The sequence below is a fragment of the Anomaloglossus baeobatrachus genome, chromosome 5 (genome assembly GCF_048569485.1).
Source record: "Anomaloglossus baeobatrachus isolate aAnoBae1 chromosome 5, aAnoBae1.hap1, whole genome shotgun sequence".
Lineage (NCBI taxonomy): Eukaryota > Metazoa > Chordata > Amphibia > Anura > Aromobatidae > Anomaloglossus > Anomaloglossus baeobatrachus.
This window is the reverse complement of record NC_134357.1, coordinates 564,520,002-564,543,882: the sequence shown is the minus strand read 5'-3', so window position 1 is coordinate 564,543,882 and position 23,881 is coordinate 564,520,002. Positions and strand designations below refer to the sequence as shown.

At 44.3% G+C, this 23,881-nt stretch overlaps 2 protein-coding genes across 2 annotated transcripts in view; both read left to right on the top strand.

Moving 5' to 3' along the window:
* Positions 1-23,881, top strand: part of LOC142313027 (uncharacterized) — a 132,792-nt gene that overhangs the window by 74,788 nt on the left and 34,123 nt on the right. Inside the window, exons 8-9 of the mRNA XM_075352014.1 lie at positions 12,412-13,591; positions 16,566-16,587. Coding sequence (XP_075208129.1) covers positions 12,412-13,591; positions 16,566-16,587 — 1,202 coding nt within the window. The remainder of the gene's footprint in view (positions 1-12,411; positions 13,592-16,565; positions 16,588-23,881) is intronic.
* LOC142312341 (oocyte zinc finger protein XlCOF29-like) lies at positions 23,268-23,878 on the top strand. The gene is made up of 2 exons (XM_075351276.1): positions 23,268-23,476; positions 23,606-23,878. The coding sequence occupies exons 1-2, from the start codon at positions 23,399-23,401 to the stop codon at positions 23,828-23,830; spliced, it is 303 nt and encodes a 100-aa protein (XP_075207391.1). The 5' UTR covers positions 23,268-23,398; the 3' UTR covers positions 23,831-23,878.

Below are 23,881 nucleotides of genomic sequence, written 5' to 3'. Positions count from 1 at the left end.
GGGATTCAATTACAAATTGCGCTGCTGGTGGGATGAGTTTGTATCTGACAACAGAGAACATGTAGATGAAACTGCTCTGTTTTGGAACACGGCAAAGACGGTGCTGAGAGGCAGAATTTTAATGTATGTCTCTTCCCTTAAGAAAAAAGTGAAGGAGGGGTATTCTGAATCGAGTGCAAAACTCAGACATGCCTATACAGAGTTCCTGCAGAACCCCTCAACTCAAAACAGAGAACATTGGAAACTGACCAAACGAGTTTGAGAATTGGATAGACAGGAAGGAGCAGGTGAATAGATCTAGGCAAGAGGTCAAATTACTTAGATACGGCAACAAAGCGGGTAAGCTTCTGGTCGCAATTGGCAAAGGGACGTTTACAAGTATCACCCATAGTCAGAATAAAAGATGGACAAGGAAAGGTAACCTCTGATCCCAAAAAAATAAACTCCACTCTACAAAACTTTTATAAAGATCTATACAAACTCTCACTCACAAATACGACAGAGGGTAGAGCCTTCCTCCAAAGCTTATCTCTCCCTAAACTCACGCAGGAGCAGCAGGATGTAATTAATGTAGACATAACTGAAGAAGAGGTGAAGCAAACCATAAGTCATCTTCAAAATGGAAAGGCACCCAGTCCTGATGGGTATAGTGGGGAATTTTACAAAGCACTCAAGGAACAGGTTTCCTGGTATTGACTACTTACTACAACAACATTTTGACAACAGGAGATATTCCAGGTAGATCCAAGGAGACGTATATCAAAGTAATTCCAAAGCATGGCAAAGACCCCTTGGAGGCTAGTTCCTATAGACCTATTTCACTTATTGGCTTAGACCAAAAGATTATATCCAAAATAATGGCTGACCGCTCAGCAATGGTGCTTCCCCAACTGGTGAAGCCAGCTCAGGTGGGATTTGTTAAGGGAAGAGCTGCAGTTAAAAACATAAGAAAAGTCTTGACAGTGCTAGACGAGGTAGGATGACAGCAGCATTTAGGAGACAGACCAGCCCTCCTAGCTCTTGATGCAGAGAAAGCATTTGATAATGTTAGTTGGGAGTGGCTGGGGGCGACGTTGGACTCGTTCAATTTAAAAGGCAAATTTAGAACATTTTTGGATGGGGTCTACAATAGTCCTACAGCTAGAGTACACACACCAGGATTCCTCTGATTCTTTTCACTTGCACAAGGGGACCAGACAGGGATGTCCAATGTCACCATTGCTGTTCAACCTGGCCATGGAACCCTTTGCTAGATTTATTGAAGAGTCAGATCTATTTGACGGAATCAGAATAGGCAAAGATAAAGAAGATTGCTCTATTTGCGGATGACGTCATACTTTTTTTTGTCAAGACCACTAGAGCAGCTGAGGAGGATCTTTGACTTTATTCAGAAATTCAGTGAATATTCGGGGTACAGGATTAACATCAACAAAAGTGAACTTCTAGAATTAGTAGACAAAATACCTCAGGAGCAATGGGTCAAGCTAGGTCTGGACCTACGTGTCTCAAAGTCATACATAACGTATTTGGGAATAAAGATAGGGAGGAGACCAGATCAACTCTATTCACTTAACTACACCCCCCTTATAGGTAAAATATTGGGGGAACTACAACGGTGGCATCACTTGCCAATATCTCTATTGGGTAGATGTCACCTGGTTAAAATGGTTAGCTTTGCCAGGCTTCTATACCCCTTGCAAACCCTGCCCTTGATTTTAAAACATTTGGACATAAACAGACTGAAGAAGGCCTTTACACATTTTATTTGGACAGGTAAAAGACCCAGAATTGCACTAGAAAAACTGATGCTACTGAGAAGTGAAGGCGGGGTTAATTTTCCAAATATACGTGCTTATATCACCTCTTTGTTTAGACATGTAGTGGACTGGATACACGACACTAGTTGCTACTCAAACACCCATCTAAAACGACAGTTATCCGCCCCTTGGGATCTGACCACTCTTATCCACACTAGACAAGCTAAACTGCCACAGATAGTGAGATCCTCCTTTTTACTAAGGGACACCATAGTATGTTGGAAGGTAGTGAGGAAGGCCTTTCAGCTTCCCTTTCTGGTTTCCAAACATATGCCAATATTTGGTCACCCCGAGTTCCCCCAGGGAGCTGAAATTAAGAGGGTCATTGATCAGAGCTGTGATCAGTTGCAGACAGCGGGGTCCATTATGTGCCTGGAGGAAAAACGGTGGATGTCTCCTCAAGAAATTATGGACAAATTCAAGACACACTGAAAACATTTCATGCAGGTCTTGCAGCTTCATTCTTTTTGTCAGTCCAGACTCAGAAAGTTGGAGAGGGAATCTGTCTCTCATGCCTTAGATGACAGTATAGGCCTGCGCACCCAAATGGTGAGTATCACCTCATTGTACAGCACCATGAGGCACAAATTTGTTAAATTAAAACAGAGCAAATTGTTCAGAACATGGGAGAGGTGGACAGGAGATGAGGAGATAGCGAAGACAATATTACAAGGGTGGGAACGGGTGAGAAAATCCATCTTGTGTGAGAGATGGAGGGAGACTTTTTTCAAGCTCATGCACACAGCGCTCTATGGCTTTAACATCCCGCCTTCCCATAGCTGCCCTGGCCGGATTACAGCGTGTCCTAAGTGTGGGGTGCCCTTTACGAATCTGTGGCATGGGGTGTGGGAGTGCACAGAAGTAACAACATATTGGAAGCGAGTAAGGGACCAGATTGAAGCATGTTGGGGAACGAAACTTCCACAAACACCACAGGCTCTGCTCTTTCACCAATTACGCCCCCCCTGAATCTGAATCTCAGAGTATGGTAGACAAAATAAAGATTCATAGAAACATCCACACATTTTTAGTGGTGGCTCTTCCGGCTTTGTTTAGCGAGTGGCTTAAACCAAACACTCCATCAATGGGAGCAATAATATCTCAAATGAAACATCTATTGCGACTGGAACTGATAGACGCAGAAAGGAGTAAAGAAAAGTCAGCAGGAAAAGTTTTTCCACTGTGGAAAAAATTAATTGGTTTTCATTATAGTCCTCAGGAAATCCTGAAAATAATTAGCGCTTTCCGCTATACAGAATGGTATTGTCTGGAAGACCTGGGAGGGCCGTTGGTTTTTTTTTTACCATCATTAGACACTTAGCATATACCAAATGGAGATGGTAGTCGACACCATAGCAAGAACATAATTGTGGAAGGGTTCACACTCACATTCTTATTCTTTGTTTGTGATACTACCTTTTATTTTTTCTTCCTTTGCAAGGTTTACAGTTGCATTGACGAACAAATCAATCTCATGTATGCTGATGTTTACTATTTGACCATGGAATTGACTGTTTAATTATTTTGTTATGTTTAAAAATTTGAATAAAAGATATGTTAAAAAAAAAACAAAAAAAAAACATTTCAGGCAGACAGCAGGACAAAGTAATCAATTGCCCCCACCCCCCATTTCCCCATAGTGTCTTTGCACAGCAAGGAGGTATGGTCCTTGCAACACACAGGATGTGGCCTGGCATTTCCATTTTTAAAATGGAAATACCAGGTCACATTCTGTATGCCTGGATGCGCTTATGCAGTGACCGTGCCTTCTGCATCAGCACATCCAGGCCGGAATAGTGGCCTAGAAATTTCTCTACAAACAGGTTAAGGACGGAAGCAATGCAATGTACATGTGTGATATTGCCCAGGCGTAGTGCCATCATCAAGTTTGCACCACTATCACACATGGCCTTCCCTGGCTCCAGGTTCAGTGGAGACAGGCATTGATCAAACTCAGCCTGGATAGTGGTTCAGAACTCTGCAGCTGTGTGACTGCGTTCTCCAATGCATATTCATTTAGTACTGCATGATTGCGTTGACTGGCACACAGAATATGGCCTGGCATTTCCATTTTAAAAATCAAGAGGTGCATGAGTGACAGGATTAGGCCTCTCGCTCCCACACCCCTGCCAGTAAAGACAAGACACTGCTTGGAGACCCATCTTGGAGTCTTGAGATTTAAAAACATTTCAGGCAGACAGCAGGACAATGGATTAAATTTCCCCCCTCCCCATTTCTTCATAGTATCTTTGCACAGCAGGGAGGTATGGTCCATGCAACACGCAGGATGTGGCCTCTGGTATTTCAGATTTAAAAATCAAAAGGTGGATGAGTAACAGGATTAAGCCTTTTGCTCCCACACCCCTGCCAGTACAGACAAAAGACAATTTTGAGACCCTACTTGGAGTCTTCACATTTCCAAAAATTAAGGTCAGACAATATAGGAAAAGTGGCAACAAATGGTACAGACTACAAATAATGGAACACCACAACATGGATGCGTGGGACCAGCCCTGTAACAAGGCACGAACCAACATTTTTACCTTTACCAGAGACAGCAAGATGACAGACAGGCGTAGGCCAACAACAGGTTTGCACCGTTACCGTATACGGCTTTCCATGGCTCCAGGTTTAGTGGAAACAGTCATTGATCAAACTTAGCCTGGATAGCGGTCCACAACTCTGAAGCTGTGTGACTTGCTTCTCCAATGCATTTCAGCACTGCCTGATTGCATTGAGCCCTGGCTGAGCTGTACGAAAGTGGGGGAGATTCCATCTGCGCTTTTGGTACTCGTGTTTCATGAAGGCCTCAGTGAAGAACACACACTTTTTTTCACAGACATGTTAAAGACGCATATGTCCCTCCGGGTGCCGTGATTTTGGCACATGTGTGATCTCTGTGTGGTCTCCGTGATAGTACACTGAGATCAGAGACTTCTATACTCGCCTGTCCCCGGCTCTGATGTCCGTTTTGCTGAAGTCTCCCTCGATGCTGTGTCTGTCTACTGCTGTTAGTTCCGGGTCGGCGGTGCAGTGAATATGCATGAACATAATTACCCTACTTTTTATTTTAATTGTTCATGTTTTCTGTGGTATGTGTTACATGGATCATACACTGTGATCGATGTAACATTAGTGATGCCAGAGAAAAACGGGCATGTCTCCGTGTAGAACACATGGACCTGCGTTTACGCCGCACGTAAAACACGTTCAGTGAAAAATCACTGATGTGTGCGCAGTCCCATTGATTTTAATGGGTCTGCGTATGTCTGTGATTCTGGTACATATAAAACGGCAACATACGTACCAGAATCACTGACATGTGAAGGGGGCCTAAGGGGGAGGTTGAGTGCGCAGATGGAGGCCCAAGGGGAGGTGGAGGAAGCAGAAGCAGTGAAGGAAGCTGTAAATCCAGAGGTTTGGGGATTTCTAGACTTTGGAAGCAGCCCCTTCTCCACCTGCCCCCGCAGCCATCATATTAACCCAGTGCCCACCATAGCATTGATCAAAGGGCTGGAATGAAATTATTTTAAAGAAAACATTGACCATATACGCCAGGAAATTTCCTCCCAGGCTCATAACACCACACATTGTCTGCCCTCCTACACTTCATCTAGCTCACTTTCACTCTTTGATCCAGTCACAGAAGAAGAAGTCACCAGGCTCCTCGCATCTTCTCGCCCTACTACCTGCACCAGTGACCCTATTCCCTCACATCTCCTTAAATCTGTCACCCCAGCTGTCACCACTCACCTAACTAAAATATTCAATCTCTCTCTCTCCTCTGGTGTCTTTCCCTCCTCCTTCAAACATGCCAGCATATACCCATTACTTAAAAAAAACATCCCTGGACCAAAATTGTGCTGCTAACTACAGACCTGTCTCTAATCTCCCATTCATCTCCAAACTCCTGTAACGTCTGGTCCACTCCCATTTAATCCGCTATCTGTCAGATAATTCTCTACTCGACCCTCTACAATCCGGTTTCCGATGCTTACATTCTACTGAAACTGCTCTTACTGAAGTCTCTAATGATTTGCTAACAGCTAAATCTAATGGTCACTACTCCCTGCTGATCCTCCTGGATCTCTCTGCTGCATTCGATACTGTGGATCACCAGCTCCTCCTCACTATGCTCCACTCTATCAGGCTCAAGGATACCATTCTTTCCTGGTTCTCCTCTTACCTCTCTAACCGCTCATTCACTGTATCCTTTGCCGGCTCCTCTTCCTCTCCTCTTCCCCTTATGGTCGGGGTTCCTCAGGGTTCAGTCCTAGGCCCCCTCCTGTTCTCTCTATACACAGCCCCTATTGGACAAACAATCAGCAGATTTGGTTTCCAGTACCATCTCTATGCTGATGACACCCAACTGTACACATCATCTCCTGACATCACCCCTGCACTATTACAAAATACTACCGATTGTCTGTCCGCTGTCTCCAACATCATGTCCTCCCTCTATCTAAAACTGAACCTGTCAAACACGGAACTTCTCCTGTTTCCTCCCTCTCCTAACTTTCCGAAACCCAATATTACCATTTCTGTGTGTGGCTCGACCATTACGCCCCAGCAGCACGCCCGCTGTCTTGGGGCTATATTTGACTCCGATCTCTCCTTCACTCCCCACATTCGTTAACTTGCTTGTTCTTGTCATTTCCACCTCAAAAACATCTCATGAATTCGACCTTTTCTTACCGTTGACTCTGCAAAAACTCTTACTGTCGCTCTCATTCATTCTCGCCTAGATTATTGTAATTCTTTACTAATTGGTCTCCCTGTTACTAAACTCTCCCCTCTCCAATCCATTCTGAATGCCGCATCCAGGATCATTTTCCTTTGCAACCGCTTTACTGATGCCTCTGCTCTTTGCCAGTCATTGCACTGGTTGCCTATCCGTTACAGAATCCAATATAAACTTATCACTCTCACTTACGAAGCTCTCCACGGTTCCGCACCACCCTATATCTCCTCCCTCATCTCTATCCATCACCCCACCCGTGCCCTCTGCTCTGCTAATGACTTAAGACTGACATCCTCAACAATTCGAACCTCCCACTCCTGTCTTCAAGATTTCTCACGAGCTGCGCCTATGCTCTGGAACTCACTACCAAGAGCAATCCAATTAATTCCCAACATCCACACCTTTAAGCGGACCCTAAAAACGCATTTCTTTAGACTAGCCTATCACCTCACTGCCCTGATCTAATCTAGTCCCTTTCTGCTCTTCAAAAAATTTACTTCCAGTTCTTGTCCACTGTACCTGTATAAATTCTCACCGACTGATTAATGCAGCTGCTTTTAAATACCCTATTAAATCGATGGCTGGACCATATATAACAAGCTTTTCTCCCCCCCATTCACCTTTTGTGTCTCCCCTATTTCCTCATAGAATGTAAGCTTACGAGCAGGGCCCTCACTCCTCCTGGTATCTTAATTTTGTTATTTTGTATTGTCTCATATTGTCTGTATATGTCCCCTCTTAATTGTAAAGCGCTGCAGAATATGTTGGCGCTATAGAAATAAAACATTATTATTATTATAATGTCACCTATTATTTTACCTTCTATGAACATTCATTTTGCAGAACTTATGAACGTACTTAGTGGATTTACTTAAACTTCTGATTCTGTTTCCAGCTTTGACTTAATGGGCCATTAGAATAGATAGACTTTTTATAAAAGTTGGTTGCAGAATTTAGGTTCACCACCTCCTGGGGCTGGGGGAAGTATGTAATTAAAAGAAAAATAAGAGAAGCATTACTCGCCAGTCACAGCCCCTGGTGCTTTGGTGCTTATCTCCAAAGTTTCTGTACTTCACTACAGCCATAATGTGCCATATAAAGCATGTGAGCGCTGCAGCCCATCAATAGCCTCACAGTATATGAGATGCAACGCTCATGTCTAATATCGGGCTCATCATTACAGCAGTCAAGTAGACCAAGATCGGAGGGGAGCACTAAAGTGATAAACCTGAAATGGCAATGGATTCAGCGGGTGAGTAATGTTTACTTAAATTTATCACATTCTCCCTTAACCTACTATTTTTTGACATCTAAAAAAAAAAAACCTCATTAAAAATTAATTTGATATTCAAATATTCCACTTTCTACAAACCCTTCTTATACATAATAAGTGCGTTCCTCCTTTCTGCAGTAGAACGCATGTGGCTGTCAGGGATTGTGCTGGACATACCCCCTAATAGTACTGACTGACATGCTCATTTATGATTCTCCACTGAGGGTCTTGGTACAAAATAGCAGTGACGAACACTTTGAGACATGAACCTAGGAAGATGCTGAATTCAGCACTGAATTGGAAACTGCTGGAGCCGACCCTGGTGGCCTGATATCATTATGTAGTGGTCTTTGTTTTCTGGTCTTCAGTGAGAATGTGAACTGTTTTGTCTCCAGTATCTTAGTAAATAAGCAGATTTTGCAACATAATTTAGAACTTTAACCTTTTCACAACCAAGGACATACTGGTATGTTCTTGGCCGTGTCTGTCTTGTTACCACTGGTTTCCGCGTCGAGCCCGAGGTATTTCCTGCACATGTCTGCTGATCTGATCAGCAGACATGTGAGGCTAATAGCCACAAGTGGATCAGAGATCCACCCGAGCCTTTTAACCTCGTAGATTGCGCTGTGAAACTCTGACAGCACGATCTAATGCTCTTTGACGGGGACCGCACTGTTCCCAGCCAACATCGGAAGCCTCCTGATGCGATCACGAGGTGCCAATGGGTTGTCATGGCAGCGTGTGGTCAAATGATGACTCCTGTGGCTGCCATGACTCACTTCCTGTGAATGCCAGCAGAGTGCAACACTCACAAGAACACATCATTTCTGCTGATCAGCGTGATGCTGAAGCATCACTGTGATCAGAAGAAGCAAACAGATAGTGTAGCCATAAAGTCCTCTAGGGATACTAGTAAAATCAATAGGAAAAGTAAAAAAAAAAGTTTTAAAAGTAAAAAAAACTCACTAAGTTCAAATCACCCTCCTTTTGCCCCAATAAAAATAAAACAATAAAAAACCACATATTTGGTATCGCCGCTTTAAGAAATGCCTGATATAATCAGTTAATCTGATTGGTACACGCCGTAGCGAGAAACAAATTCCAAACGTCAAAATGATGGGATTTTTTTGGTCACAGCAACATTGCATTACAATGCAATAACAGGCGATCAAAACAATGCACCTATGCAAAAATGGTACAATTAAAACTGCCAGCTCAAGATACAAAAACTAAGGCTGCTTTCACACATCCAGCTTTTCGCTGGTTTGACAGATTCGGCGCACGCCAGTACAGTGTATACAGTACACTGGCAGCGCAACAAGCGCCGGTCACATGCTGTTATGTGACCAGAGCATGTGACCCGGAAGTTGCAGCGCTGCCACTGTACTGTATCATACTGTACTGGTGTGTGCCTCATCCGTCAAACCGGCGAAAAGCCGGATGTGTAAGAGCGCTCTAAGTCGTCACTGAGCCCCAGATCCTGAAAAATGAGAACATTATGGGTCTCGTAAAATAGCAACAAAAGCGCAAATTATTTTTTTTTTGTTTGTAAAAAAAACCCCAAAACGTCTGCATTTTTTTCACCACATAGATAAAACTATACGTATTTGGGATCTACCAACTCGTACTTACCTGACATTCCCACTATCATCATGGGTGACTTCAACATCCCCACTGACACCCACCAGTCAGCTGCTTCCAAACTCCTCTCCCTCGCTTCATCTTTTGGTCTAACTCAGTGGTCCGCCTCTGCCACCCATAAAGATGGACACACATTAGACCTTATCTTCACCCGTCTCTGCTCTCTATCTAACCTCACAACCTCCCCTTTCCCCTTATCTGACCACCATCTACTGACCTTTTCAGCCCTGTCCTCCTCACCTGCCCCCCCCTATCCAGCACCTAGTACACCCCAGCAGAAACCTTGCACACATCAACATACACACCCTTTCTGACTCTATCCTACCACTGCCCACCAAATCTTCACTCCATGACACAAGCAGTGCCACCACTTTGTACAACGCCACTCTCACATCAGCTATTGATTCAGTTGCTCCTCTTGTGCGCAGCAGAGTGAGACGAATCAATAGACAGCCCTGGCACAACAGCCTCACTAAAAAGCTTTGGCAAGGGTCTAGGGCTGCAGACCGGTGGTGGAAGAAAATGCACTCCCAGGAAGACTTCACTACATTCAAAAATGCAATTCACACATTTCGTTTGGCCCTTACCTCTGCTAAACAGGATTACTTCAGAGCTATCATATCCTCTTTAACACACAACCCCAAACAACTATTTAATACTTTTACCTCCCTCCTTCGCCCAACACTGCCCCCTCCAACCTCCCTCATCTCCGCAGAAGAATTTGCCACATATTTCAAAGAAAAGATCGACCAAACCAGACAAGTCTTTTCTGCTCAACCACCACAACCCTTCATATAACAGACCACTGCCCTTCCCCAATAAACTTCCTCCCCACCATCACCGAAGGAGAGCTTGCACATCTTCTCTCAAAAGCGCACCTCACCACCTGCGCACTTGACCCCATCCCATCCCACCTCCTCCCCAACCTCACCACTATCCTTATTCCCACCTTAACCCATCTCTTCAACCTATCTTTAACAACTGGTACCTTCCTTTCTGCCTTTAAACATGCAACAGTAACACCCATCCTAAAGAAACCTTCCCTCAACCCAACCTCTACTACCAGCTATCGCCCCATATCACTACTCCCATTTGCTTCAAAACTCCTGGAACAGCACGTCCATGCTGAACTTTCCTCCCATCTCTCCTCTAACTTTCTCTTTGACAACCTACAGTCCGGCTTCCGCCACAGCATTCCACTGAAACTGCCCTGACTAAAATCACAAATGACTTACTGCCAAAGCTAACAACCACTTCTCTATACTCCTACTTCTAGACCTATCCTCAGCCTTTGACACTGTCGACCACTCCCTGCTACTACAGATCCTCTCCTCCCTTGCTGTCAGAGACCTCGCCCTCTCTTGGATCTCTTCATACCTCTTCAACCGCACTTTTAGTGTCTCCCACTCCCACACGACCTCTTCATCCCGCCATCTCTCTGTTGGCGTCATTCAAGGCTCTCTCCTGGGACCCTTACTCTTTTCCATCTATACATTTGGCCTGGGACAACTCAAAGTCCCATGGCTTCCAGTACCAGCTATATGCCGATGACACTCAGCTCTACCTCTCTGGTCCAGATGTCACTTCGCTGCTGTCCAGAATCCCAGAGTGCCTATCGGCTATATTTTCCTTCTCCTCTCGCTTCCTAAAGCTCAATGTGGCCAAAACTGAACTGATCATCTTTCCTCCATCTCACCTACACTCTCTACCTGATCTACCTATTACAATAAATAACATCACGCTCTCCCCAGCACCCAAAGTTCGGTGCCTCGGAGTGACCTTTGACTCTACCTTGTCCTTCATACCACACATCCAATCCCTGACCACCTCCTGCCGTCTTCAACTCAAAAATATTTACAGAATCCGTACTTTCCTCAATTCTCAATCTACAAAAATGCTAGTGCATGCTCTCATCTCCCGCCTCGACTACTGCAACATCCTCTTCTGTGGTCTCCCTGCTTACACGCTCTCCAGTCCATCCTTAATTCTGCTGTCCAAATGATCCACCTCTGTCCTCTCTGCAAATCCCTCCATTGGCTCTCAATCTCCATCGTATCCAATTCAAACTACTAACACTGACCTACAAAGCCATCCATAATCTGTCTCCTCCGTATATCTCTGAACTAATCTCTCGCTACACTCCAAAACGTAATCTCCGGTCCTCCCAAGATCTCCTTCTCTCCTCTTCTCTCATTCGCTCCTCATGCAACCGACTCCAAGACTTCTCCTGAGCATCCCCAGTCTTCTGGAACTCGCTGTCTCAACACGTCAGACTATCTACTACACTTGCAAACTTCAAACGGAACTTGAAAACTCATCTGTTCAGAAATGCCTATAACCTTCAATGACCCGACTGCCCCACCACCGTGCGAAGCTGCCGCCCCACCTACACCCCACCTGTCTCCTCCCCAAAATCCTTTAGAATGTAAGCCCGCAAGGGCAGGGCCCTCTTCCCTCTGTACTAGTCTGTCTATTGTAACTTGTATATGTATGCTGTATGTAACCCCTTCTCATGTACAGCACCATGGAATTAATGGTGCTCTATAAATAATAATAATAATAATAATAACCTGGGCAATCATAATGAATGATAGATCAGGTTTTCAAAATAGTGAATAAGGTAAATAAAAACCCCAAAGAAAAAGCTTACAATTGCACTTTTTTTTGCAATTTCACCGCATTGGGGAATTTTTTTTCCTGTTTTCCAGTACAATATGGAGCAGAATGAATGGTGTCATTCAAAAGTACAACTCGCCCTGCAAAAAATATAACTATATTGATGGAAAAATAAAACATTTTATAACTCTTGGAAGAAGGGGAGAAAAAATGGAAAATTGCCCAGGGGTGAAGGGGTTAATGGAAGGTGTTTTTTTTATCAGATGAAATGTTTTCTCAGGGTATATTATTGATAGAAGTAATAAAACTTATTTTTTTGGCAGGTGATCTTGGTGTGCCACAGGACATATATGAAGAACATTGTGTTATTCCATCTGTATCCTCAGTGCGTGACAGCAAAGATCTAGCATCTGTTCCTATTAAACATGATTCATCAACAACTATTAATAAAATTAAAAGTCACCGAATGGATGTTAAAACTACAATAGGAAAGAAGATATTTTCATGTTCACATTGTGGGAAATTGTTTAATCGTCATTCAAATCTTGTTTCACACAAAAGACTGCACACAGGAGAGAAGCCATATCCATGTCCAGAATGTGGAAAATGTTTTAAAGATAAATATACTCTTGTTAGACATGAGATAAGTCACACAGGGGAGAAGCCACATCCATGTTCAGAATGTGGGAAATGTTTTAAAGATAAATCAACTCTTGTTGCACATCAGAGGAGTCACACAGGGGAGAAACCATTTTCATGTTCACAGTGTGGGAAATTTTTTAATCGTTATTCAAATCTTGTTTCACACAAGAGAGTTCATACAGGGGAGAAGCCATATCCATGTCCAGAATGTGGGAAATGTTTTAAAGATAAATCAACTTTTGTTAAGCATCATAGAAGTCACACAGGGGAGAAGCTATTTTCATGTTCAGAATGTGGGAAATATTTTACAGAGAAAAAAGTTTTTATTACACATCAGAGAACTCACACAGGGGAGAAGCCATTTTCATGTCCTGACTGTGGGAAATGTTTTGCAGGTAAATCACATCTTGTTACCCATCAGAGAACTCACACAGGGGAGAAGCCATTTTCATGTTCAGAATGTGAGAAATGTTTTACAAAGAAATGCACTCTTCTTATACATCAGAGAACTCACACAGGGGAAAGGCTATTTTCATGTTCAGAATGTGGAAAATGTTTTATTAAGAAATGCGCTCTTCTTATACATCAGAGAAATCATACAGGGGCAAAGCCATTTTCATGTTCAGAATGTGGAAAATGTTTTACAGCGAAAGAAGTTCTTATTACACATCAGAGAACTCACACAGGGGAAAAGCCATTTTCATGTTCAGAATGTGGGAAATGTTTTACAACGAAAGAAGTTCTTATTACACATCAGAGAACTCACACAGGGGAGAAGCCATTTTCATGTTCAGAATGTGGGAGATGTTTTGCGTGTAAATCATATTTGGTTAAACATCAAAAACGTCATATAGTGAAGAAGCCATAGCTATTTTGAGAATCTGGGAAATGTTTTTTGGGTTTTTGGAAACCACACATCTCACACATTTGAGAACAAATTTTCATACCCAAAATGTGGGAAGTATTTTATTTGAAGATTAAATTCTATTTATCAGATATTAAGTCTTGGTACACAAAGGCTAGCTCACAAACGGGAGAAGCCATATTCATGTTCTGAATTTAAGGAACACATTTAGGCTTCAAAAAACTTATCAAATAGCTTTTTTTTTTAACTTATTTTATTGTCAAATTGTACAAGAAAACATATCAATTACAAAAGTCACATGTCAAGAATACAAAAATCAAATAGAATCCAATAGCTCAAATATAAATCACACATGTGCACTGAATATTTTCTACTAATACTGTATACACAGTGTATGATATATACCATGTTCCAAATTGTTATGCTAATTAGATGTCATAAAGATTTGTTTTTCAAATAAACTCATGGATGGTCTTGTGTCTCATGGTGTTTGGATCACTGGAATCAATCTCAAACACCTGTGATAATGAGTTTGCCAGGTGAGCCCAGTTAAAGGGAAACTTTAGACGCATGTTCCACAGTATTAAGCAGTCACAGGTTTTAACAATATAGGTGTTACTCCTTTACTATGTCATCGCTCTCTCCTACCCCCTCCCTCTGCAGGGACGTCTGCCCACTCACCCTCACTCACCGCTGCTCAGCAGCGACTGCTCTGGCCCTTGGCACTAGCACACAAGGTCTGTGCACGCCATGCGAGTTCCCTGCCAGGAGACCTAGAGTGCATGTACCTATTCTTAAAGGGCCAGCACACCCTCACCCAGAAGTGCCTGTCAGCCTATAACTGAGAGGCACTAGATATTTAAGGCACCCTCCCCTTATGGGAGGTCCTTGGGCAATGTGGTCAAAACTTAGTGACACATTGCTAGTTGTCAAGTCCCTTACCTGTGTGCTGCTGCTGTGTTCCTAATACCTATCTGTTTCGTAGTACCTGCTGCATCTATCCATATCAGCCATGCCTGTCGCATCAGCAGTCGCGTCTGCATTCATACATATCAGAGACTGCCAGTGTCCGTATCCTGACCCCTGGGGCCAGCCGTCACAGTACTGCGTTCCACTGAGTAGCACCTGGTGGCTACCGGCAGCCAAACCCAAGCTCAAAAGCTCTGATGAATACCTGGTGTGCGCCTATTCACGCATCTCAGGTGTACTGCGGCCTAGTGGGTCCACCCTCGCTCGCATCTGCTATTACTACAATGGGAAAAAAGGATGTATCTGCTTCCAAAATGTATCAAATAGTGCAATACCTTGGACATGGTATGAAAATATGAGATATTTCACGAAAACATAAGTGGGATAATACTCTGAAGACATTTGTGGCTGACACACAGTACAGATGGTCCATGCAGGTATAGGCATAATGAGGAAGGTTTCTGTCAAATAAACTCATCGGCTTAAGAGAGCAGCTGCTAAGATGCCATTCTCACAAACCATAGGGGGAGGGTTCTCCTAAAAAGGGGCTGAAAGCCCGTACTTACTAAGCGCTCACTGGTATCCTAATCAGGCACGAATACTAAGATTCTTTATAGCAAGATATTATTTATTTTAATAGCACATGAATAATCAATGGTACATAGGCATTAGCAATACTTTATAGTCATAGAATCTTATACAATAACAGAAATATGCATCAACATTACCGTATGTTGTAGCACGCCTTTCTTATCGGAGGGACTCGATTAGTGAGAAGAAAGACAACCCGGCCTCTGCATCACAGGCGCAGTGCGTCCACTTGAGCGTCCTGGAAATGTCCCTGTCTTACTGAGCGATCACTGTATTTTTATACCAAACTTTGTACATTGTGGTCACCATGTGCACTGAGTATTGCAATTGGTGACCAGCATGTGATTGCTGAGTCATGGTCATGTAACTTGACCACGCGCTGCTGTGGGCACCAGTAGCTTCCTACACATGTTGCTGGTTTAACCACTGGTTCCTGTATATGTTGCAATGAGCCGTGAATTTTACATTGCTAGTTTCCTACACATGTTGCTAATTAACCACTGGTTTCCTGCATATATTGAACTGTAAGTGTTCCTTCCTCATAATAGTGGTTTGTTCAAGACCTACTAACACATACTCTTCATCATGGTAAAATCGGGTCAACCAGAGGACACCTGTCTGATACTGAGTTTGGATCGATCAATAAGACCTGTGATCACTATCTTTTGATTAGGATTCCTATCTAATCACACTCATTCTTCAGTCATATCACATTGGTATTACAGGGGGTCACACAGACGTCCCTCCGCTCTTTTATCAACCTGTCAATCTGTGACGAAACTGCACCTTTCAGCCCCCCCATGACATCTTTAATACATTGGAGTCATGCGATACAACCTCGTCACTTCTGCCAACGCGTGACGTTCTGCAACCCCAAGGGGTACGTAAGGTCCATTTGGTGCTGTGTAACACTGACACCCCCTGTCCAGGCGAGCACAGGGAGACATAGAAGGGAGACAGAGGAGGCGGTGCAACCTCCGACGTGGCACCTCACTTTCTCACAACTCCGACAGATCCTTTTTACTTAGACCAGTGAAACAGGACTCTCGGCCAGTCCAGTACAGTCCCTGACAGAAGTTCTGTCGCTTATCCATGTTATGTAAATAAAAGCTTATAACTTGACTTTAAATTCATCTATTGGTTTCATAAATTACTCTTTTGAAAGCTGAAACCCTCCCAAATTTGGTTTAGGTTATGAAAATAAAGTTGCTGCAAAGCTGAAATATTGATCATTTAATGAACACAGAAAAGTCAGATTTTGGCAAGACAAAAGTTTTGTCGCCCACAGAAAGTAATGTGAAATTCAAACAAATAATTAACTTCTAATACAAAGAAATGTTTCATAACATTGGTGAATGAAGTTGTGGTGCTATTAGAGCCATATTTAATATTTTGTGTGACTTCCATCAGCTTGAAGGACTACATCCATGCGGTTCAACAATGATTCATACAATTTATTGAGGAAGTGATCAGGAATAGCAAAGAATGCAGTCTTACATGCCTCTCAGAGTTCATCTAGATTCTTTGGTCTTGTCTTCCAAGCATCCTCTTTCATCCTACCCCAAACAGGCTCAATGATGTTCATGTCTGGTGACTGGGCTGGCTAGTCCTTGAGCACCTTGATCTTTGCCAGGAGGAAATTTGTTGTAGAGATGGATGTATGAGATGGAGCACCATCCTGCTGCAGATTTTGACCCCTTTTATGATTGGGAATGTAAGAGGTAGCTAATACTTCTTGATATTTTAGGCTATTGATATTGCCTTCCACCTTGCAAATGTTTCGCACACCCCCATACTGAATGTAACCCCAGACCATGATCTTTCCACCACCAAACTTAACTGTTTTCTGGATCCATACAGGCTCCAGTAGGTCTTCTGCAGAATTTGCGGCGGCTGTGGTGTAATTTAACTGAAGATTTATCAGAGAAATCCACCTTCTGCCACTTTTCCAGCGTCCATCTGTTTAGCAGGCTGTAGGACTTGACAAATGCCACACGTTTTTTTAATTGCCTTTTGTTTAGTGCTGGCTTCTGGGCACTGATTCGACCATGGAGGCCATTTCGAGACAGAATCCTACAAACTGTTCTAGTGGATACAGGAACTTGAGGTGACCAGGCCTTTTGGAGCTCTGCTTCAGTGGATGAGGGGTTGGCTTTGGGTTTTCTAACCAACAAACGTTCCTCCTGAGCAGATGTCTTGCGGGGTCTGCCGGACCTGGACTTGTCAAAAACATCTCCAGTCTCTTCAAATCTTTTTTTAATTCTTTCTACTTGATGCCGAGAAACATTAAAGGTGCCAGCCACCTCTGCAGTGGATCTGTTCTTCAGCCTCTTGATAATCAAGGCTTTGGTTGCAGGGTGGATTTTTGGCATGTTGTCAGAGGTCAAGTTGCAGTTCAACTGAAGGTCTGGGGTGCTGGGTTTCTTTTTATACACACCCACTAATTAACCGATCATTTAGTAAGCACAGGTGAGGATGTAAACTAGGATTGGATGCATTATATGATAAGGCGACAAAACTTCTGTCTTGCCAAAATCTGATCTTTCTGTGTTCATTAAATGATCAATATTTCAGCTTTGCAGCAACTTTATTTTCATAACCTAAACCAAATTTGGGAGTATTTCAGCTTTCAAAAGAGTAATTTATGAAACCAATGGATGAATTTAAAGTCAGGTTATAAACTTTTATTTACATAACATGGATAAGCGACAGAACTTCTGTTAGAGACTGTAGTCTGCCACCAGTTCCTCATTAGATATAGGCCTGGTCCATTAGCGGGACTATATTGGGCCAGAAACCACCAGCCCAGGTAGCGTATTATATTAAACTGGGAGCATGTACATGTGATTCGTGCATCAAGCTAAAAGAACAACCCAGAATTAAATTATATATTTAATCACCATAAGAACACGCTAGAAAATACACTATATACAGATGAAATTTACAGATAATATACCAGAAATACAGTTATGACTAAGTTATGGTTACAAGCAGATACCCAGATGGATCAGTTTCCTTGTTTCTTATAATTAGGCCTGGTGCTGGCTTGGCACAGGGGAGGCACTGTGCAGTCACTGGTTTCCTTGAAACTTCCTTACAAGTTAAACAACGTGACCTGTCAGAGAAAAGACACCCTCAAAATGTCCGCTTTGATTTTTCTGGACCCACGTACCTCACATGTACCGCCCCCTTTGTGACCTAAGACTGGGCTGGACATGGGCTGTGCCTTCAGGATCCAGAAAATTATGTGTTGGCAGTTTTCCCTATATCTCCACCTCTGCGTGTCCCACGCGGAAGATATCACCATCATATTTCTCATCAGGATTTTCTCTCTCCATAGATAGGAAACACAATGTGCCTATTTTTTTCCTTCAGCCAGTTACTAATTATGTGGTGATACGCATGTACCACTATTAAGGAAAATATGTGTGATGTGTGTCTCACCGTCATGAAGCTGGAAATATGCCTGCCCTATTTCTGGGAGCTACGTACTCCCCAATATTGTACATTTTTTCCCAAAGCCAAACTGACTACAAAATACAATATGCCTTTGAAGGTGTCCCGATTCTTGCAGTTGTTCACCCACTTCCCTAGCTGAATTACTTTGTCAGCAGGGGGGTTGCTGGGTCCAAAGCTGCTTCCTTAATTTAAATTGACTTAGTCACCTGCCATTTGGTGCCCAGGTCTTGGTGACTTCTTCTTGCTGCAGGGCAGGATGTGTGTAAATATGAAAAGTGGCAGTGACTGGCATGTATGAATGCCATACTCCTCACAACCATTACAGAAAAAGGTATTTAAAGTTGCTGCCGGTGCCTTTGAAGTCCCGAGAAACCAAAAGTATATGATACTCCAGAGGCTACAGTTGTGCATAAACCTATTGTTCGGCCACCCCTACACAGGGTTCACAAGTAGAAATAGTTGCAGTTGGTGCAGATATACATTAAGAATCATTCTAAAACAATCTTCTTTACTGACGAGTGTCCAGAAATGGAAGTAAGCAAAAGCTTTGTTATTTTTATGGGGGCACACATGGAGAATGAGAAAGGGTTGTCCAAGTAGTGAACAACATCTTTAACCTGTGTTATGTTTCTAGCTAGGGGTAAAGCATCAACCCATTATGTGCTGCCGTAGGACGTCCAAAAATAATAGATTTTCCAGCTGATTCTTGATTAAAATATTTTAAAAAATATTTAATCCATAATGTAAAAATTAGCTCTCACAGTAAACCCAAGCATAATGTTTTCCTACGCATTTTCGACAAAAATGGATGAAGTCTACAGCAACAGACCCCTTGTATAAATAGAAAAGTAATCACTCCTCTAATGGGGCAGTGAATCCATGAAATAATTAATGATATTTATTAGCATCACTTGCGAAACATACAGAGAAAAGGAACGAAAAGATAAAAATTATATCAGATGTAACAAAACACAAACCACAAAACACATGGAAACCAACCTGAAACAAAGATATGAGCAAATAGGATCAGAAAAAACTATTAAACCAGGACAATTTGCTAGAAAAAGCAAAAAAATACTCATAAATAAGCAGGATTATGCCTATGAAAAAAGAAAAATCAATCCTATTTAATAGTGGAACATAACGTCCCTTTTTAAATTAATTCCTATTGGCGCTGTAGTTTACAGGTTTAACCCTTTCATCCTGGGGCGATTTTCTGTTTTTCGTGTTTTCCTCCCTTTTTTCCAAGAGCTATAACTTTTTAAGTTTTTTTTCAAGATAGCCATATGAGAGCTTCATTTTTGCAGGATAAGTTGTACTTTTGAATGATGCCATTAATTTTACCTATGAGGGGCTGCTGATAAGTCTTTGGCTTTACTCCAATAGAAACGAAATAGGATGATGAAACTTTGCATTCATTCTACATACTCTTTAATGATGTCAACACACTTCTTACATCGGTATTCGAAATTCTGTAAGCCTAGTGTGCCGCCCCCGTGCCAGCTGCTCGGATCTAGACCTGCTGTGGTAGTGGCTCGAGGGTCTCCGGACCCGGGGGTCTCGCGGACACGACAAATAAATGGGGGGACGTAGATGTACGGGCTAGGCCGTATTAAGTTTGTGACACCACTCACGGTGTGTGGTGAGTTGGGACACCACCGCTGCTGTGATGGGGCAACCGGGGGAGATGTAATGGCAGCTGGATGTTAACCCCTCCATGGGTAGGGATGGTTGCCCCGGGACCCAGTGGCTCTGGTGCAGGGTATAGCGACCGCAGGGAGTGTTTGTTTACTCACAATTAATAAACCACACAAGTCTCTGGTAAACTAAGGTGCTGGTGGCCGGTGCCGCGGCGGTTGCATTCGGGTCCCCCACTCAGCTGGTGGTCTCTATCCTTTTCCTCTGCACTGTTTTGTGTAAGGTGGACTTTCCTAGTCTGAAACTCAGGAGTCCGCTCCCTGCTGGATGTGGCCTGAGGAGCCGTCCCCGCAGACGCTGGCCCATGGATCTGGCCCTTGCGGTGACCTCTTATCCCTATCAGTGGGCTGTTGTCTTCTATGAGGGACTTTGGGTGGGATAGGACTTCTAGTCCTGGCCTCAATCGGTGAATTAACCAATCCGCTTGCTCCCGGTTCTGGCTTCAGGGTCCGAGTACCCCCCTTTGTGTTACGGTTTCCGGGTCGGTTCCCCGTGTCAGTACCGGCGGGCTACAACCCTGTCCCGGTCCACCTCGGTTCTGCCGAGCCGTCTTCCCGTCTCCTGCTGACGGAGACCACCGTTGCCTCCTAGCCAAAGGCACCAGGGCTCCTACCCTGGTACCGTTCAACTTGAACTTCACCTGCTGGAGCTACACTTAGCTCCACCCCACACTCCTCTCCAAACTGAACTGCAAAACTAATCTGATTGTTTTCCCGCCCCGGGCTGTCTAGACCCCTGTGTGGGTGTGTCCAACTGCCTGGCTCCGCCCACTGGTGTGTCTATGTTTCCCTAAGGGGGGGTGACTAGGGTTTACTAGGTTGGCTGTGTGTTGCCTAGTGACTGCTCCTTGTTTTCAGGGTCATACAAATAAATCCAGGTCTTATCCATAGTGACCAGTCAATTCAGGAAGTTCTTATCAGTCCGGAAACACTTATGTACCGCCCCCGTGCCAGCAGCTGGGCTGCTCGGATCCGGATCCGCGGTGGCTCGAGAGGTCTCCGGACCCGGAGGGGGGGGCGCGCGGACACTCGAAGTGAAAAGGGGGTATTTACAGGGGAGGATATGTACACTTCGTGACGCCACCCACGGTGTGTGGTAAGGTGGAGTACCACTGCTGCCGTTGGGAGCACCCGGTGGTGATGGGATGAAGCCAATGTTTAACCCCTCTGTGGGTAGGGGGGAATGCCCCGAGGTTTGGTCACACTGGTGGAGGGAGGCCATTGGGGAGGTAAGGGTCACTCAGTCCAATAACGCTGACACCGATACTTGTAGTAAACCAAAGTTCTGACTACCGCTCCAGCAGGGAGGGAGCACGTCTGGATCCGTGCCCGTTGGTGTTGCTTGTTAGCCTGTGACCTTTTCCTTGGCACCTTCTTACTGATTGGCCCCTATAGTGTGAAACTAGTCGGGACCCGCTCACCAGTGTGGCTAACTGGGTGGGTTTGCTCGCTCTCAGGGTTCACGCTTGGGATTTTCTGGACTGTGGATTGGGAAAGTCCTTAATCCCTCGTTGTGCTAGTAGCCCGATTTTGGAGCGGGTGGAGAACGGATCTTGTAGGATCCGTCCTCGTCGGGTAAATTACCAGGACGCTTGAAGCTACTTCCTGGCCTAGGGTCCACGTACCCCGTCGTGCCCCGGCCCCTGCCCGGAGATGGCACAAGGCCGCCGGCTTCCCTCCTTGGCTGTTCCGTGCCCCTAATCACGATCCCCTGCAACTGGGGTTCCAGCTCCTACCAGGCCCAGACCAACGTCTGACACCTAGTAGTCTCAATAAGCCCAGCTTGTCCTGATTTGTGACCTCTCTCATTGAGAGTCACCGCTCAACTGACTTGCTCCTAACACTCCTGATCCCCCCTTAACAAACCCCCCAAGTGGGCGGCCCTATTCCCTTCAGGCTACCCATTGGTGTGTCTGGTGGGTGTGGTGCAGAGTGTTCCTAGGATTTTGTTTAGCTTGTTCTTAGCAACACCAAAGGCCAGGGACCCGTAACCAAGGAGGATGCGGATACCATGCAGAAGGGCAGATTGCACAATACCCTGTGACGACCTGATAGACCAGGGCGTCACACTTACAAATGGACCGGGAAGTTTTTACTCGCATGCGTCTCTGATCTGTTGTCAAATATTTGTGGACCCACTTTGCAGAACGCTTCCTCATGTCCAAATTTTAATGGATGACACAAACACATTCACAGGAAATCCCCATGATGTTTGCTATTGCATTAGCTGAAATTTGCCGATTCTCTAGTTTGAGGTTGTGCACAGCATCGACGATCTCCAGAAGAACAACCACTCTCAGCCATCCAGGACGTTCCTCATCATTGGTGCTGAAGTGGCCTGTTTTAAATTTGGCATCCCAGTTCTTAACTATGGAATATGAAGGGCAATGATCCCCCAATGCCTGCAAGATATCACCATGAATATCCTTCATAGACTCTCCTTGCAGAAACAAGAATTTTATCACTTCTCTGCTCTCAGTTGCTGTGAATATCGCATTAGACTCCAACATTTTGTTTTCCCACGAACGTAGAACATTGTTGCCATTAGCAACAAACACAAAATTTTGAAAACATATATTAGACACATAAGACTTTCATGTGATGTAACATTTGTTACCATAGAAACAAAAAAAATCACAAAGCTAAAGACTTATCAGCAGCCCCTTGTACAGCTCATACACACACGGCTCCACTCTGTTCACCTCGTACACACACGGCTCTGCATAGTACATGTCATACAAACACAGCTCTGCTCCACACACGTCAAACACATACAGCTCTGCTACATCCACACTGTAAACCCCTCCTGACCCCACACATAACCTTCCCCTCATCCAGCCCCATGACACCAGCACAGCAGATTCCTGCATACACTGAGGAGCTGACCATGTAACCCCTGACTCCTCCCCTCCATGTGACATCATCACAGGTCCTGGAAGCACAGAGCAGCCATATATCTAGTGTGCGGCTCTGCAGGTGGAGGTGTGTGGAGATTCCCCATTACTGGGCTCAGGCTCCATACACATTAGATGCTGGGGGAGAACAATCGCTCTATAGAAGAGAATTCTCCTGATTGCCCCGTGAAGGATGGATATGGACAGGGACAAGATGGCGGAGAGGATATTACACCTCACCCTAGAGATCCTCTTCCGGCTTACTGGAGAGGTGAGAGATTCTGATGACGTCACATTACACCATTCTTATCTATGGGAATAACAGATGGACAGAACTGGAGAGGTGAGGACTCTGGAAATGTCTGGAGTGAGATTTCTTACTGTGTCTCTCCATAACCAGGATTACACAGTAGTGAAGAAGACCTCTAGTGAGCGCTGTCAGGCCCCTGTGTCTGAGGGATGGGTAAGACCCCTGAGCCCAATCACGGGGCCTCCACCTCACCCCCCGATACATGAGGACATCAATGACCAGAAGATCCTAGAACTCACCTACAAGATGATTGAGCTGCTGACTGGAGAGGTGACACTGCTGGGAATGCTGGGACATTATACAGTAACGCTATGAAGGGATCGGGGGTGACGGTATCATTGTATGTGTCAGGTTCCTATAAGGTGT